The following is a 17389-nucleotide window of genomic DNA, read 5'->3' as shown; positions in this document are numbered from 1 at the left end:
ATTGAGAAAATATAAATGACAAAATATAAATGTCCGGTACAGTCGCTTCCCGAGTTACGAACAAGTTACGGATCAACAGTTGGTCTGTAACTCAAAGTATTTGTAACTCAGGGTGTGTCTAGACTACAGGGTTTTGTCGACAAAAGTGGACTTTTGTCGACAAAACTAAACCTGCGTCTACACTACCGCTGAGTTCTGTCGACATAACGTCGACAGAACTCAGCAGTTTTGTCGACGCTGGTAAACCTAATTTTACGAGGAATGACGCCTTCTGTTGACAGAAAGCGTTATTGCATCTAAACTGTCCTTTGCGTCTGCACTGCCATGTCGACAAAGCAGCTTGCTTTGTCGACAGAACTGAATGTAGTCTAGACGCTCTTTGTCGACAGAAGCTTTGTTGACGGTATCTGTCAACAAAACTTCTGTCGACAAAAGCCTGTAGTCTAGACGTACCCTCAGATCCCATAGAGTTACATGGCGAACGTGCTATTCATAAGAATGGATCGCCGTTTGTAACTCGGATCCGCATTTACAACCGCTTTGGTCATAAGTGCGGATGGTTGTAAGTGGAGGTAGTCGTAACTCGGGGAGCGGCTGTATTTTCAAACTAAGATGTAATGTAGATTGTGATGTAATGTCAAATATGTCCGGTATTTTTGTTGAAACCATCTGGTAACCCTATATGAGTGCAGTCAAATTAAAAAAGAACAACCCACCGAAATGGTGGAAGTTACCAGCTCCTGCATGCAAGGGGGGGCGGTCGATGGGTCTGTGGGAATCAATATGTGCCAGCTCCCTGCACCTATTGACTCCAGCCTGCCCACCTCACCCTCCACGCTGCTCCCTCTTTATCAGTGGTGGCAGCATGAGGTAGGGGTAGCGGGTGAATCCCGTGAATCTGGTACAGAGGCAGCAAGGGTAGGGTGAGTGCGTGTAGTCGATAGGATTAACCGATTGTTTACTTGACTATACACTAACATCCCTAGCGGGAAGCTTGCCTGACTGTCCTGTTGGCCCATGGGATGTTGGCGGGCCACATCTGTCCTATGGTCTGTATTTTGCCTGCTCCTGTTGTAGAAGGATGTGTTTTTGTCCAAGGCGCTTACAGTTGAATTATAAGACTGGAGACAACAAGTAGATACGGCAAATGTATGAGTCAAGACAGCAAAGGGATATTTATCAAGGGTCATACACTGTGGTTATGGTGTATCAGGTGTCAGACTATTGTCTGCTATGGGTTTTTTTTTTTGGTCAGGCATTATATCCGAGGGAGTTTCAAGGAGATCAATTAGGTACTTTTTCTATTGGTCTTTTTCTGCAGTTCTTCTTCTTAAAAAGTTAAATAGCTGTGTTTGTGGGTGTCAGACATAATCTCCCGGAGGCTTTGCACAGATAAGGGGTTTACAGTTGCTAAACACTGGAATATAAACTTCCAGATCAAGGCTTTTAATGTTAATGATGTGCCTCAGAGTAGAGCATAATAACCGTTTCCTTTTTCTTCAGATTAGTGCTACCTTGATGCAGTGTAAGAGTGAGCCTGCTACTTTCTTCATTTCTAGTGGAAGGATGTGAAAAGCACCATAGTACAGCATCCTACTTTAGTATAAATAAAAATAAAATACTTATTATTTAACATAACCTCTCTACCTCAATTTCCTTATTTGTAAAAAAGACATAATTTTAGTATTCTAGCTAAAAATAAATCTGGCTATGGAGACCTCTTTCTACTTAGCTCTCCCCTTTTAAGTACTGGCATGAAAATACATCTTTATAACACATGGCCTGTGTTTTCTGATTGCAGTTAAACTTATTGCACATTAATATTTTAAACATTTTGGGGAAGCATTGTGGAGACACAGGGCTATGCTAAGGTCAGAAGATTTTTTAGGTCTATTCTGGCTCCTCCATTGACCTTCTGGTTGATTTCAGCATGTGACTGCCTCTTTGTATTCCTCAGTTTCCCTGTCTGTAAAATGGGAATAATGATACTGCTCAAGCCCTTTGACATCTACTGATGGAAAGCTTTCAAAAAGGGCTTGTATTCTTATTTGTGCTTGTAAATTGGGTGGATAAGTTCTCAGCTATCCATCGTACAATCATGAACCATATGGGTTTTTGTGAGAACACAAACAGAAACTCTAAACAGATTTAGAGTTTATATTGTGGAAAATGAGGGCTTAAGAGTTTGTTGAAGCTTCACAACAACTCTGTGAAGTATGTGAACAGGCACTATTCTACCCATGTAGTCCCTTCCTGACAAAGGGAATTCCTGTTTCTACACACACATGTGCACACACACAAACACGTGCTTTCTCTTCCTTCCAGCCTGTCTGATAGGTGGAATTTTCATGTTCCATTACTGATTACTCTCTTTACAGTGAATGAATTTTAGGCAGAGAATTAACCTGGAAAGTCAGTGGCAGAGACAGAAATACAATCTAGGAGTCCTGTTTTACAGTTTCTGGTTCTGCTCATGAAATTGCACTGCCTTTTTTCTTATTCTTAGTTTGGATTACTCGGTACAGTAGGAACATCTGCCTGAGAAACTTGTCTCTTGCAGTATATCATCCTTTTAAAGAGGATATTTGATTATCAAGGTTTGCAAGAACTGCACTACACAGAAACATTGCAGCTGTACTGTGATTATATGGAGAGCAGCTGCAGACGGAGCAGCCATCAGGACAGAGCAAGAGGAGTTTGACCTAGATGATACATTCATATCTATAGTGCTAAAGATAGTGCCCCTCTGCTTTCTGAGGGTGGATTTCTTTTAAATACTCAACTGTATAGCTCTTGAACTTTATACTGTCATGCAAAGTGTGTTTCTGAAAAAGTAACTTAATTTTAGATTGAGAATCTTTGTTAATGGCCTTAAGTGAGAGAACAATTCAATTGTACACAACTCCTCAGCCTTCACAGACAGCGGTAAACACTTGTGAGTGCTGTTTTCAAAGTGATGGAAGTCCTGCTCTGTTGTCCGTTTCACGAGGCATACCGGAGCATAACGTCCGGGGGGATGATCAGCTGATCGTCGGCACAGCGCGGTGGCCGTTTTTATTTTACTATTCCGAATAAACTATATTACATGGCTCCATCGACTGAGCCATGTAGTCTAGACGTACCCTTACGGTCCATGCTTCAGATTGGAGCAGCTCCGCTATGTGTCTCCCTCTCCCTGACCCCTGCACTGGAGAGAAGGGGTGCAGGGTGAGGGGAGGAGAACACCCTGACTTCAGCACTTCAAGGTTTTTATTGTGTTTAAAACAATAGAAGTGCTTCTGTTGGCTGAATTTAAGGGTTGATTATGTTGGTTTGTAGGAGTAACCTTTTTTGGTTTTCAGAGCTTTGTCATTTTTTCCTTCTTCTGTCTGAATTTCCTTAATTAGCAGTGTATACAAACAGATAAAGTTTTACCACCCCAATCTCTATACATTGCATTCCATCACATCCTTTCTCGTGTACATCCTGAATGGCAACTCTCTGTTTAAATTCACTTTTTATGGTGGGCTAATGTTACTTTTTGTTCTAGATGAAGTTAGTTTTCAAAGAGACATTAAAATTCACTTCTTTTTTTAAGTGGATCTATTTCAGTTCTTACCCAGGGGACTCTCAAGTGCTTTGGTGTGCGTGTGTATATGTGTGTGTTTTTTCAGCAGAGTATTTAGAGCTTGGTTTCTGTGGTAAGTTGAACATGTGTAGCCTTTAACTGCTCTGTGATCCTTCTTCCCTTCAGCAGCTCATGCACTTTGTGTTTAAATGCTAATTTACAAAGGCCAGACTTCCTGTTACGGCCAGTTAGCGAAACAGGGACAGTGTTAAATGAACTTCATAAAACTTCTGCACCATAAATATTCTAAGCATCCACAACTTGCATTGCTTTACATCAGTATTTTATTTTTCAAAGCTTAGGATTCCCTTACCATTAAACATACAATTTTTAAATTTTTATTTGATGGGTAGGGATTTAACACACCCCTCCCCCGCCACTTTTGTGTGTATACATGAAATGTTACAAAGTGGAATAGAAACTGTTGCATGTTTAAGGTGACTTGACTTTACAGTTAAAGCCATAGCCTTTTCAAAGTGACTGCTGCCTAATCTGAAAGATCCCAAACTAGAGACAACTGTAAAAAAAAAAAAGTCAGTAAAGTTTTGCTGAGTTGCCTAATGAGAAGTCTTCAATTTAAAATGTAGTTACAGTCAGGAGAATGGTACTTGTCCTTAGTGTACATGACAGCTTTTGTGTGACCTGATTTTTGTTAAAATGTGCATATTAGCTGTGTACCCCCTACTAGGAATGTTAAGTTTCATTTAACTAACTAATCACATCAACTAGTTGATAAGCAGGGAACTGCAGCAGGGTTAGCTCCTAGTCCTAGGAGCTGACCCCGCTGTGGCTCTGCCTTTTAACTGTATTACAAGTCTTCTGGCTCTTAATACATTTAAAAGGCTGGAAGCTCAGCAAGGGAGACCCTGTGTGAGCCAGGACAGCTGATTCCTGGCTCTCACTGGGTCCCCCTGCTGCGCACCAGCCTTTTATAAATGTATTAAGGGTCTACCAGCTCTTAATACATTTAAAAAGCAGAGGCGCAGCATCTGGGAGCAGACATGAGCTGGGAATCAGCTGATTCCTGGCTTGTGCCTGGTCCCCACTACCCCCTGCCTTCCCTGCCCCCTCCCGCCCGAGACGGTGCTGGGGAGAACTGGCTTTTCAGCTGGCTCCCACCCAGCACTGCTCCTGCTCTGATAGAGGCAGCAAGGCAGTGGAAATGGACTAGTCAACTGTCAGATAAGCTTTTGCTCATCGGATAGTCGACTAGTTGCTTACATCCCTACCTCCCACTAGCATCAGTCAGTCGGTCACATGGCTAAATTCCCTCTCATTGCTTTGGAATTTTAGCCCTTTGTGTCTTTGGCATTGTATCATCTCAAATCCTTAGGCTTTGTAATTGCTGTAAATAGTTTTGTGGCTTATAAGCGTCGATCAGTCTACTACAGTGTAGTACCTCATTAAAATTTACTGTCCTTGAATCAGTGTGTAAATTCTCAGTGTTTCCTGGAGTGCCGGGAGTTGGACTTTTGTAACGTGTTGGGTCACTTGGGCTCAGGGCTTCTGCTCCGGGTTTTAATATATTTACCAGAGCTCTGCTGTGTCTGCTCTGGATAACTTTGGCTGAAGTAAAGCCCTGTCTTGAGTCAAGTCATTTTCCATACTGCATGTACACAAAGGTGTGTGAGATTTCAGGGTGTGTGTACTGTTTGTACGCTTTGATGAAAAATACTGTTTTGCACTCACAGCCCACCATCATGTTCATGTTTTGACTAAAACAACAGATGTACAATGGCACACCTTGTCAGTGGCTATTTGATAGCTAAATCTTGGGTTATGTGGAAGTGAAAATGGAGCCATTGTCTCTGCTAACCACAGCAAGGTGCATTTACAAAAGGAAACTAAAGAGACTTTTTCATTTGCTGGGTGCTCATTTGCACACTTTCCTACACTGCAGAGTTCTGTGTGTCTGTTGGGTCAAGTCAGGTTTCTTCCCCTCCAAAGAAGAAACCTTCTCAAATACATGAGCAAAACTTTGGTTATAGGCAAAACCGTGCTCTGTTCATGTGTTTATTTATTTACTAGAAGATTTTGCTTGCTCAGGTCCTTTAAGGCAGGGTTGTGGGAAGTGTAGGAGTGCAGGGATTTGGGAATGTTTGTGGGGGAGGGGGACTCAGGACAGGGATCTGGATGTGTGAGTGGGGGTGCAGGAGTTAGGATTAAGAGGTTAGGAAGGGCTCAGGGCAGGTAGTGGGGGAGCAGGAGTCAGGGCAGGAGTTTAGAAGGGGTGTGTGTATGTGTGAGTAGGGAGGGGTTTTGGGAAGGAGCGGGATGGCCGTTGGCTGCTTCCTGGGGTGGCAGGGACTGTGCAACCCAGCTGCCGACTGCTCCCCGGAAAAGGATATAAGGGAGTCATAGTGGATCACAAGCAAAAATATGAGTCAATAGTGTAACACTGTTGCAAAAATGTAAACATGGTTCTAGAATGTATTAGGAGGACTGTGGTAATCAGGATACCAGAAATCCTCCTTCTGCTCTACTCTGCCCTGATTAGGTTTCAGCTGGAGTATTGTGTCCAGTTCCGGGTGCTAGAATTCAGAAAAGATGTGGACAAATTGGGGAATTCCAGAGAGGAGCAACAAAATGTAACCAATGATTACAGGTCTAGAAAACGTATGAGGGAAGATTGAAAGAACTGGGTTTGTTTAGTTTGGAAAAGAGAATACAGAGACAAGAGCTTTCAAGTACCTAAAAGTTTGTTGCAAGGAAGAGGGGAAACATTATTCTCCTTAACCTCTGATGACTGGACAAGACACAATGGACTTAAATTGCAGCAAGGGAGGTTTAGGTTGGGCCTTAGGAAAAACTTCCTAACTCTCAGGGTGATTAAACACTGGAATAAATTGTCCAGGGAGGTTGTGGAATCTCCATCATTGCAGATTAAGAGCAGGTTAGACAAACATTAGTGAGGGATGATCTCGATGTTGCTTGTCTTCCCATGAGTGCAGGGGACTGGACTTGATGACCTCTCAAGGTTTTTTCCAGTTCTGTGATTTTATGATTAATACAAAATAATGGCTCTTCTATAGGGTGACCTAGATTTAATCACCGTAGAAAATGCAACAGAGAATTATATCTCTTATATAAAATTTAACAAGGTAGTTAAAAACACCCTTATAGAATGTTGTCACACTCCCATCTTGGTATCTTGCCCCTCTTTTTTCTGTCTTAGGGGTTGTACTAATACAACTATATTGAGCTAAAAAAATCACTCCTCTAAGCAAAATAACCCATACACATCAGAGCGGGGAAAAAGCATGAGCATGTGTTATCAGGGTTATAATGCAGGGAAAAGAAGATAGGGAAATGTTTGCATGCACTCAATAGAGGGAAGAAATTAAGCAAGCTTGTCTCTCTGTGTCAGAGGTTAGTATGGGGTAACTCATAATGGTAACAACAATTAGGGTTGGGAAATGTTTGTTTTTATCTCTGGGTTTTGTGCATCTTGTTCAGTAGAATTATAGTCAAGTCAAAGTATCCCCATATCGGGCTGACGTGGTAATTAAGGCACATCCGTTTCATAGTTCTGAACACAAGGGAGTGATGTGGCCAGTCGTGCCCTTGTATAGTTGGGTGAACTGAAGGTGGCCTTTCATTATAAGATCCAGCAATTCTCAACCCCCCACCTTCAAGACTGGCGATGTGGAGTGATGGGTGAGTGACTAAGGCACTCAAGTAGAGTTACAGGGAACCTGATAAATGTTTCCCTGTTGGCTTACTTTAATTGAAATCTGATCTCTGCACCCTGATGGATCTTTGACAGATTTCCTTTGAAATGTTTGGTAAGTAACATCAACATTTTCAAATGTGGACACCTGACGATAGGCTCTGATACATGTTAGGTACCTAAGTAAGGATTCCAGAGAGCCTGATCACTCAGTGAGAGTTCTTCATTGTTCAGCAGGTCTGAAATTCAGGCTATGTATTTCAATGTCTAAATGTCCTCTGGCTTAAACTGCAGCAAGGGAGGTTTAGGTTGGACATTAGGAAAAAGTTCCTAACTGTCAGGGTGGTCAAACACTGGAACAAATTGCCCAGGGAGGTTGTGGAATCTCCATCTCTGGAGATACTTAAGAGTAGGTTAGATAAATGTCTGTCTGGTATGGTCTAGACAGTATTTGGTCCTGCCATGAGGGCAGGGGGACTGAACTCGATGACCTCTCGAGGTCCCTTCCAGTCCTAATATTCTATGATAAATGGAGGTTCAGGGGCATACTCCATGCAGCCACATTTGAAAATATTGGATGGAAATTTTTCCTACACTGTTCTTACTGGGGGTTTGGGGGTAGAGTCTGGGAGAAGGAGTAGTCGCTTTATCTTGCAGATGACTATCTGGGGAAAATAAAACTCCTTGGGGCAGGGACTGCCTCTTTATTCCATGTTTCTACATTACCTAGCACAGTTTATAAATGCTGCCTCAATAAGAAATAATAACCCCCCCACCTACCTAGTAATGTTCTCTGAGATAAGCAAATCAAATAGTCCAATAAGTTTGCCTGGGAATAGTTTCACTCACGGTAAGAAATTCCAAGATGTATGAATATTCCACCATCGAGGCTTTGCTGATCAACCCCTCCAGCGCCCCACGCCAAACCATATCACATAGTAATTAATCATTCTACAGAGATTTTTAAAAAGTGGTCAGCCCCTCCCCTGTTTCCCTTTAATTCACAACATTTAATAGGTTGTGATCCAGTAGCAACAAGGTTTATCTTTTAAAATATGTTATTGGTATCACTGAATTGTAAAACACAGAATCCCCCACTCAGTTTCCTCGGACACCATAAGGTTTCATAAACACATTTCAGGAGCAGCTGTGCAACTAACTTTTCTTTTTGTTCACTCCGCATCCTGCAACCAGTAACTCTTGACCTGTCAAAAGTAGGAAGAGTCTTGGGTGCCTCTGTCCAGTCTACAGGCAGAACAAAACCACTTCCTCTGTTCTCCAATAAATATCTTATCATAAAACTGCACATATTCTATTTCAGTGCTGCCTCTCAAATATTATGCAGACCCAGGCTTCAGAACATGAATAGCAGAAGACTGACTCTAGGCCACATGTCATCACAGTATTCTCACTTCATGATTCCCCTTTAAAGGGTAGCGATGCTCTGTGGGAAGGCCTAAGTCAGTCAGCAGAAGGTTTTTTAGATAGCGGGTAATAGAATAGTCGAGTAACTGCATGAATTCTTATTGGTTACTCAACTGTTCTATCAGAGGCAGTGCAGGGTGACAGGCGGGAGCTAGAGCCAGTTTAAAAACCATGCAGATGACAGCAGCCCCAGTCCATGGAAGTCCAAGCTCCCCATGTATAGAGACTGCTGGGCGGGGAAGGTAGGCTGCTTTGTCCGTGGTGGCCCTGGGCTGGTTCGGCAGCAGTCTTTATCCGTGGGGGGTCCGAGGTCCCTTCAGACAGAGGCTGTTCCGCATCCCGTGGAGCAGCCTCTCTCTGAAGGACGCAGATCAGCCTCTGTCTGCAGGGAGCTCAGACCTTCTGCGGACGGGCTGCTGCCATGAAGCAGCCTCTGTCCACGGTCTGCCTGGGTTCACTGCAGATAGAGACTGTTCCACGGCAGCCTCTCCCGCTTCCCCCCGCGCTACTGCCTCTGATAGAGGCAGCAGGGAGGGGTGGAGGAGGTGGCACCATGGATCTAGTGCTGGGGAGAATTGAGTTTTAAGCCGGCTCCCCCTAACACGAGGACTGGCTCCTGCTCCCCTGCCTTGCTGCCTCTGATACAGAGACAGCAAGGTGGTTGGGAGCAGGAGCCGGTGCCCTAATATAGAGGCAGCAACGGAATGGGGAAGGTGAGTAGTCAAGAAGATTATCCGAAAAGCCTAGGCTTATCGGTTAATCATATACTTGACCACTTATTTAGCAGTGCTAAACGTTGTGTTAAAAGACAGACACCTGTTTGGATCTGAACAGAGGAAGGCTCATAAAAATCTTAATGGTTTCTTTGAGGTTTAGCAAAAAAAAAAAATCCTGAAATATAAATATAAAATGTAATTTTCCATTCAAAAGCTGGTCAAGTTCCGCAGACCAGAAAGTTCAAGTTGGTTTTGTGGTGCAAATAAAGGAACATCAGGTGGTGGCGGTGGTGTTTGTCCATGTAGAGTGCAATGGAACAGTTTGCCAGTCAAAAAGGGAGCTCCAAGGTCAACAACACTTGCCAAAGTATGTGGATAATTCTTCTTGGTGAGATTTTAAACATACCTTGGTCAGTGGAGAGAGTCTCACAATGACAGGAAAGTTTTCGCTGCATTCTTTGGAGTTTCTGCCGAAAAGCTACCCTTTTCTTCTTCCTCTTCTGCTCTCCCCTGCTCCAGCCTTGGGTGCAGAAACACAGTTAGGCAGTCACCGCAATAACAAGTCCTAGATGTCAGACTCATATCAATTAATACATTAATAATAATAATAATAATAAATGTTTTGACGTGTTTGTCTTCCTGCATTGGTCTCTGCTGTAATTTTGGAAACAGAATTTGTACTGATGCATGTTGTTTTCTTTCAGTGGATCTGATGGAAATAAAGGAAATTCGCCCTGGGAAAAATGCAAAGGATTTTGAGCGTGGAAAAGCAACACAGTGTAAAGATCATTGCTTCACTATTTTTTATGGTACTCAGTTTGTTCTCAACACCTTAAGCTTAGCAGGTACTTTTTTTTTCTTTCTTCTTTAAACCTTAAACCATAAATCCTCCAGTCTGGGATCTATAGCATTGACAGAGCAGTAATATAAAGATTAGGCTGTTCCTTCCCTACTCCCCTAGCCTTCCTAATATACATCAAACCTTTAAAACTGTGTGAGTGTGAGAGAGAGAGAGATTTTGATCTTACTGTTCTTAAGATCATTGTATTATGCAATTTGTAATTTTTGTGTAAAGTAATTTATTAGGTATGATTGTTTTTCCTTGTGTTGTTTAAACTGATCATTTTCATGGTTATTAGTGGGTCATTTTAGGTGTCTGAATTGTCGCAAGCAGTCTCGTGACCAACTCTGTATGTTTTAGCAAGATGAAATGCCTTTCTCTACTGCTAGGCACAAGTATAAGTGAACTATAAACAGAAAATACATACTAAATCCCTGTGTGTTTCTGTTGATCCATTTCTTTATACCCTGCAGCTCCCTGATGCTTCTTTAGAAGGAACATTGTAGAGAGTCTCTTTTATGAAACACATATCTTTGATTCGTTCACTCAGATTTAGGAGTATAGATCATTTGCAGTTAAACGTTTCAGGTGAGACTAACACTGGAGATCTGAGTGAAATCATGGCCCTATTGAAGTAAATGGAAGTTTTGCCCCGAGTCTGAATGGAAGTTTTTCCCTGAGTAAAAATGAATTTAAGATTCATAGACTACTTCTTGAAAACCACATCAGAGGAATCTACCACACAACAGACTGGGTCTGTTTACTTAGGCCATGTCTGCACTGTAAAAATTAAGCCAACCTAACTTACATCAGTATGTGGCCATGGCAGAAATTATGTTATTTGAATGTGTCTGCACTTTGCACCTTTTATCAGCAATAGGGATGTTAGCATATACACGTTTAAACAATTAACTGATAAGCTTGGACTTATTGGTTAATCCAAATGACTACACGCAGCCCCCCCCCCCCCCCTTGCTGCCTTTGTATCAGAGACAGCAAGGTGTGGGGGACGCAGGAGACAGTGCCTGAGAGTAGCTGTTTTTTAAGCCAGCTCCCTGCGCGGCCAGTTCCTGCGGAGCTGCATGGCCCCCCGTGCCTCCCACTGAGGCAGCAGCACGGGGGCACACACGGGCCAATGCTCAGAGGAATCTGGCTTAAAAACTGGCTCCCCGTGAGCACTGGAGCCCATGGAGACACCTGCCCCTCACCCCCATGCTGCTGCCTCTGATCGAGAAGCAGCAGCATGGAGGGTGAGGGGGACAGGCAGGAGGCAGTGTTCACGTGAAGCAGGCTTTCAAGCCGGCTCCCCATACATATTGGTTCTCACAGAGCTACCTGCTCTCCTTCCTCCCCAGTGTGCTGCTGCCTCTATCTTGCAGAGGCAGCAGCATGCGGGAGGGGCAGGCGGGAGCCAATATGCGTGTGGATCTGGCTTTAAGCTGGCTCTTTACATGCTGGTTCTACAGAGATTCCTATATCAGAGGCAGTAGTGTGCAGGTGGGGATGGAGGTGGGGGTAGGGCTGCTCCGTGGGATACCAGAGCAGCCTCTGTCCATGGACAGTTCCCTGGGAGTGGGTCCGGTAACTGGGAGCACACTGGCTGCCGTCTCCTCCCCCAGGGAGTATTTTAGTAACTGTGTAACTCTTAAAAATTGCTGTGGTTACACGGTTACTAAAAAAATCCGATATCTAACATCCCTCGTCAGCAGTGTGCTTCCTTACCAGGAGTGTTTCTGTTAGTTGTACTGTCAGTGTGGGGCATTGTGGGATGGCTTCTGAAAGCCAGTAACAGTCCATGTAAACAGTGCAGAGTCTGTGTCATACTAACTACATGACTGTGACTCACCACTCCTCACGGAGATAGTTATTAAGTCGACATAGTGGGACTGTTACATCGGTGGAAGCAAAACATAAATGTAGGCACTTCTATAGTTAGGTTAATGTAAGCTGGCTTACATCAACCTAATTCTGTAGTGTTGACCATACCCTTGGTGAGACCAAGGACTGGAATAGGAAGTGAATTGCATGTTCAAGTGCACTGTAAGGGCAGTGCATGTCTATATGAGGTGAAGGAATGTTAATCCAATTGAAAGGTGGAGAACTAAAAACTAAAACAAGGAATACTTTTTTATGTTCATCACAATGCTATGCTACAAATCTCTTTGCCACAAGATATCATTAGGCAAAAGGTTAGAAAGATTAAAAAATGGATGGGATATTTTTATGGAAAATGAGACAATCAGATTACATTAAAAAAGGATTTATTGAAAACAAAACTGGAGTTTTGGATTTGATAGATATCCTTGAATCTTCTTTGGCACAGAATTACATGGGCTGCTGGTTTTATCACGTATGGGAATTCCCTTGGTACTAGTTTGAGCATCACTGTCAGGTTTATGGGCATTACATTCATTTGTAAAATTGTAATAAAAACTGCAGTACTCTTCAAGACATTCCTAGTAGACTAGACACATGATCAGAGCATTGTGAGCATTATAATCCTAATAGCAGCCATAGAGATGTTTCAACATGTGGAGTGATGTGCTCCATAGCTGAGGTTCTTTCCCATGTGTGTAACTCTTCTGCCAGGTAATGCCGGCAGCAGCCAGGGCTGGGTTCAATGTCTCGGGGTCCCTTTTTATCCATCTCACACACAACTGGCTCAAGCCCCCACCCAGAAGCCTGGGAAATTCACACACCCCTGGGTGCCTCTGAGAGGCAATGTTTCCCCACTCGCAAGCACAGAGTCTGAGCGTAGAAAAGAAACTTTTAATGAAAGAAAGAGAGAAGTCACATGGCATTAGCTTGGGAAAATACCATAACCAGAGTCCATAACCCACCCATGAGTAATCATCCAAGCTCACATGAATTGAACAATGTCCTTTACCTCTCTGGCTCACTAGTCCAACGATTTAAGGGTCCCATTCACCTACCCAAACTGTCTCCGTGCCCCACTTACAGCTCTGTCCAGTCAGTGCAGACCCAGACACATCACCCTGATGATTCCACTCACTGAGCCTGAGGCATGCCACCTTTGTGGTGCTCCTGTGGTCCACTTGCTCCACCAGCTGCCCATCCGCTGGTCACTTCCACCAACCGTCCTGGTTGCTCTCACTAGCTTCCTGCCGCTGCTCCTACTGCCTGCCCGCCGGTCACTCTCACCAGCCATTCTGCTGGCCGCAATGGGTCTGGCTCCAGGCTGAACCAGTGACTTCAATTCTTTAGCCACCACCTAGGCTGGCAAAGAGTTTGCAGCTTTCACTGGAATAACAAAAAGACTCCTGATGGAGTCTGCTTTAGGTCTGTCCTTAAAAAGGGAGGGAAGAGACAGGTTGAACCCTTACAGCTCACACCTGGCAGGCATGAAGCAGGCTGGCTCAAGCCCCCTTCTCCCCTACCTCAGTTCACTCAACTTTGGAAGGGGGAGGCTTGTTTATCTGAGACCCCTTACAATGATGGCGTCTCTCCTGCAAGCACTGGTGTCATATTTTACAGTTCCTACATTTAGGGGTAGCATGGTTTGTGACCACACAACAGCCCCAATTAGTTACAATACATCACATTCCATTCTAACAACCGAACTGCCATCAGCCCTGAATGAACTGGATTTACATACCCACACCCCGGATTCCTTCCCCATTCCAACATGAGCTGTATTTACATGTCAAGAGTTAATTTTCTTGCAGGGCTAAGCAACTTGAGCTGGCTGCATTGCAAGCAGTCCTTCAGACCCCTGGCTTACATGTGCATAAGCAAACTCCATATAATACAAAAAACAGGACTAAGTAGCACTTTATAAAATGCTACATAGTCCTGTTTTTTGTTTCAGCTACACCAGACTAACACAGCTACATTTATATCACTATTCCATATAATACTTGTGAAATAATGTACAGTTAATTGCACAGAGGATTGGTGAACTCAAATGTGGGTTTTGTGTGCTGAAAACTAATGGCTGCTTGTGAAAATTTTGATCCCTGTACCAGATTTCAATTTAGATTAAGACCATAGTATCCCTGAAATTTTAGATTCTTTAGTATCACTTTAAATATAACAGTGCCTTGGGCACTCTTGGGCAGTGTTTTTCCTGTTGCTTTTTTCTCAAAATCTGGTCTCTGCAAGTACTTTGAGAACACTCAGTACCAGGAGGTATGTTGCCATAACACTCTGAATCTCAGAACAACATGGCTGATATTTTCAATATCAGGAAAATCCTTTTACTTTGCTAAAGCCCTTTCTCTTGGTTTCTGAGAACAATACAAATTAACTGTTACTTACGGGGGAATGGCAGCTTTTTTACGGGCAGAGTTGCTTTGGGACAGTAGACTGGCAATGGGTGGTGTCTGTCCTTCCTGAAAATGTAACTAATTAAAAACTATTTCCACAGGAATCTGAATCTGGGGCTCTGGCTTCAGTTTTGGAGAATACAGTATTGTTTGAAAGTAGACTTTTAAAAACAACCTGTATCTTTTGAGAGACTGTTTTTGTTTGAAAAGCTATTGTGGAAGTTGCTTAAGTTGGAGGTATTGTCTGGAAATAGTTCTTCAGGAGGACTGCTTTGTTCCAGGGAAGCTTTGATGAATTTCTGAACTGGAATGCTGTAATGCAGTCCTGTCCAAATTCTGCCCAACGGAGGGCTGCAAAGTCTGCAACTAATCTGCAGCATGAAAGAAAAATTACAGCCCACCCACTCACATCTTTAATAATACAAGTTTGTCCCACAGGAATGGTAGTTCCCAGCATGCAATGCATTAATTTAATCAGACTAGTAAACACTCAGATCATGTTAGATCAGTACCAGTAGGCCCTTCTGGTTTGCGGGTACTCCAAGTGCAGATGCAAACTCATTTTGGGATGAAATAGCATTTCCAGCCATTTTCCTTCTAAAAATAGACTTGAAAATGTAAAGAGAAGTATGAAAGGAACAGGTAGCTGAGCTCTAATTCTGTAGCAGGAGTTTGAGGGAACTTTAAAACTCTTCTCCCAAATACACCTTTTAGGCAAGATAAATCACTGATGTGAACTTTTCTCCAACTCCATAGTCTGACATTGACTGTGTAGCAGTGTGATTATGGCAGCCAGGGTAAAGGTTTTGTTTTTCAGGTCACTCAGAAGAGTTAAGGGCTGGAGCACTGCATGCTGGAATCTGTAGTATCCACAAGACACATGTTCGTTTTAAAGGCGAGGGTGGCTACCGTGTCAGTCTGGGGCTACAGTTCAGCCCATGGCAGGCACTTCGGCCACCTTCAGAGAAGAAGAGGGAAAAGCAAAGATTTTGCTGTATCACATTGAGGGTCTAGTGGCAGGTTTGCAGTATTTCTGCTGCAGCGTTGAAACGTCCAATGTTCTGATCAACTAAGTTTTGAAAGGAAATGTTTTTTATAGATCTAGCAGTGATTTAAAAATATCCTTAAGAACTAACATTGGTGTTTCCTTTGGAATGTCTTGGATTGGCAGTGTAAATTTCACTGTAGTGAGATTATCAGAGAATGGACAACTAACCCATTTCGTGCACTAGGGATTATGTCTTTGTTTTGTATTAATGTTTCTCACAGTGTATTAAACTTTGCAGCTGATTCCAAAGATGATGCTGATAAATGGCTGTGTGGCTTGAATATCTTGCATCAAGAGGCTATGAACGCTCCCACACCTGCAATCACAGAGAGGTACATGAAAATTTCCCTCTTTTGTTTGAGAGATGCTTTAACAGTTTGACACTTCTTTGCAGTTTGACAATGAATATCTGAACAGACATTTTCAAGGATAAAACAAGCGTGGTCCATCAGTTACATTAAAAGCAATTACTCTGCAGAAAACACGCTATACTTAGAAAGCGTGGTCCAAATTCACATCTTGTAGAACCGTATGCCACTTGATAGTCTTCTGTGAAGTCTTGGCTACGTATACTGCAATGGATTTGGCTCTATGGGTGGTTAGTTGGATTTTTAATATAATCTTGCCATGTTCCAGGTTTGGATGCAAAAAAAAAAACAAAACACTTTAAAAAGTTCATGGGAATGTCTGGTCTGTGTGTTGGCCTTGGAGAGGATTCTAGAGATCCAGAGTTTCTCAGGATCTCACACCTAGAATCTTTCCTCCCTCCACCCAGCCCTGGGCAGAGAATCCTTCTCTTCTCAACAGGCTTGAGCCACCTCCCAGACTTGTCACCCCATTCACCTTTATTTCACAATGGGGGAAAGCTATGGCCCGTCTTTCTTCATCTGTTGTTGGTCCAAATTTCAGCTCAGGTATTGATGCGTTGCCTATCTAAGTCCAGTTCCAACTGGGAAAAAAGGATTCCTCACATCCTGTCTTTAACTTTTGTATGATGTTGCACTGTGCTGTTCTACAGTTGCTGTGCGTCACTCTAGGGCTATGTCTACACTGGCGGGTTGTTCCGCAAGAACATCTTGCTAAGACTTCCTGCGCAAGAACTCTTGACAAGAACACGTCCACACAGCCATGTGCTTTTGCGCAAGAGATGTGTTTTTGTGCAAGAGCCTCCATGGCAGTGTGGACGCTCTCTTGCACAGAAAAAGCTCTGATGTCCATTTTAGCCATAGGGCTTTCTTGTGCAAGAAACCCCTGCTGCACGTCCACATTGCCTTCTTGCGCAAGAGTTCCTGCGCAAGAGAGCTTATACCTGTTGGAAAAGAGCGTAGCTCTTGCGCAAAAAGCCCTCTCTTCCGATGCTGTACTGTAAATCTTCTTGTGCAAGAGCGGGCGGGCAGTGTGGACGCTCTGTGGACGAACGGCCGTTCTTTCGGAAGAACCTGCCGGTGTAGTCATAGCCTAGAGGTGCCTACATTTTAGCAGCAAAGTGATTCTTGAATAGACAGAGCTTATTGGTTTCTATATCTTTTGAGGTGAAAGATGACATACGAACAGATCTTCATTGTCAGTATTGCTGATATCACTAAAGGGATGTTGGCCTGAAAATAGACACTTTTGCCTGATTTTATATTTTTTAACCTAAGATTGGTAAAAGATTATTACATCTGAAAGAGATTAAGCAGTTTTTTAAAAAAAATTTTACTTCATACAGTTGATGATTTATGGGACTAGATCTTCAATGTAGTTCCACTGATCTAGTGGAACTGTGTCAGTTTCTACCAGCTGAAAATGTGGCT

General features: G+C 43.1%; 1 protein-coding gene across 2 annotated transcripts in view; it reads left to right on the top strand.

Annotated features, from left to right (window-relative positions):
- Positions 1 to 17389, top strand: part of PLCG2 (phospholipase C gamma 2) — a 99114-nt gene that overhangs the window by 19675 nt on the left and 62050 nt on the right. For both annotated transcript variants that reach the window (XR_012906659.1, XM_075939997.1), the window contains exons 3-4: positions 10123 to 10263; positions 15832 to 15925. Coding sequence is in view for 1 of the 2 variants with exons in the window: in XM_075939997.1 (XP_075796112.1) it covers positions 10123 to 10263; positions 15832 to 15925 (235 nt within the window). In the remaining variant the exon portion in view is untranslated. The remainder of the gene's footprint in view (positions 1 to 10122; positions 10264 to 15831; positions 15926 to 17389) is intronic.

The sequence above is a fragment of the Pelodiscus sinensis genome, chromosome 12, assembly GCF_049634645.1.
Source record: "Pelodiscus sinensis isolate JC-2024 chromosome 12, ASM4963464v1, whole genome shotgun sequence".
Lineage (NCBI taxonomy): Eukaryota > Metazoa > Chordata > Testudines > Trionychidae > Pelodiscus > Pelodiscus sinensis.
Note: the sequence above shows the minus strand (reverse complement) of the source record. Positions and strands in the feature narration are given on the sequence as shown.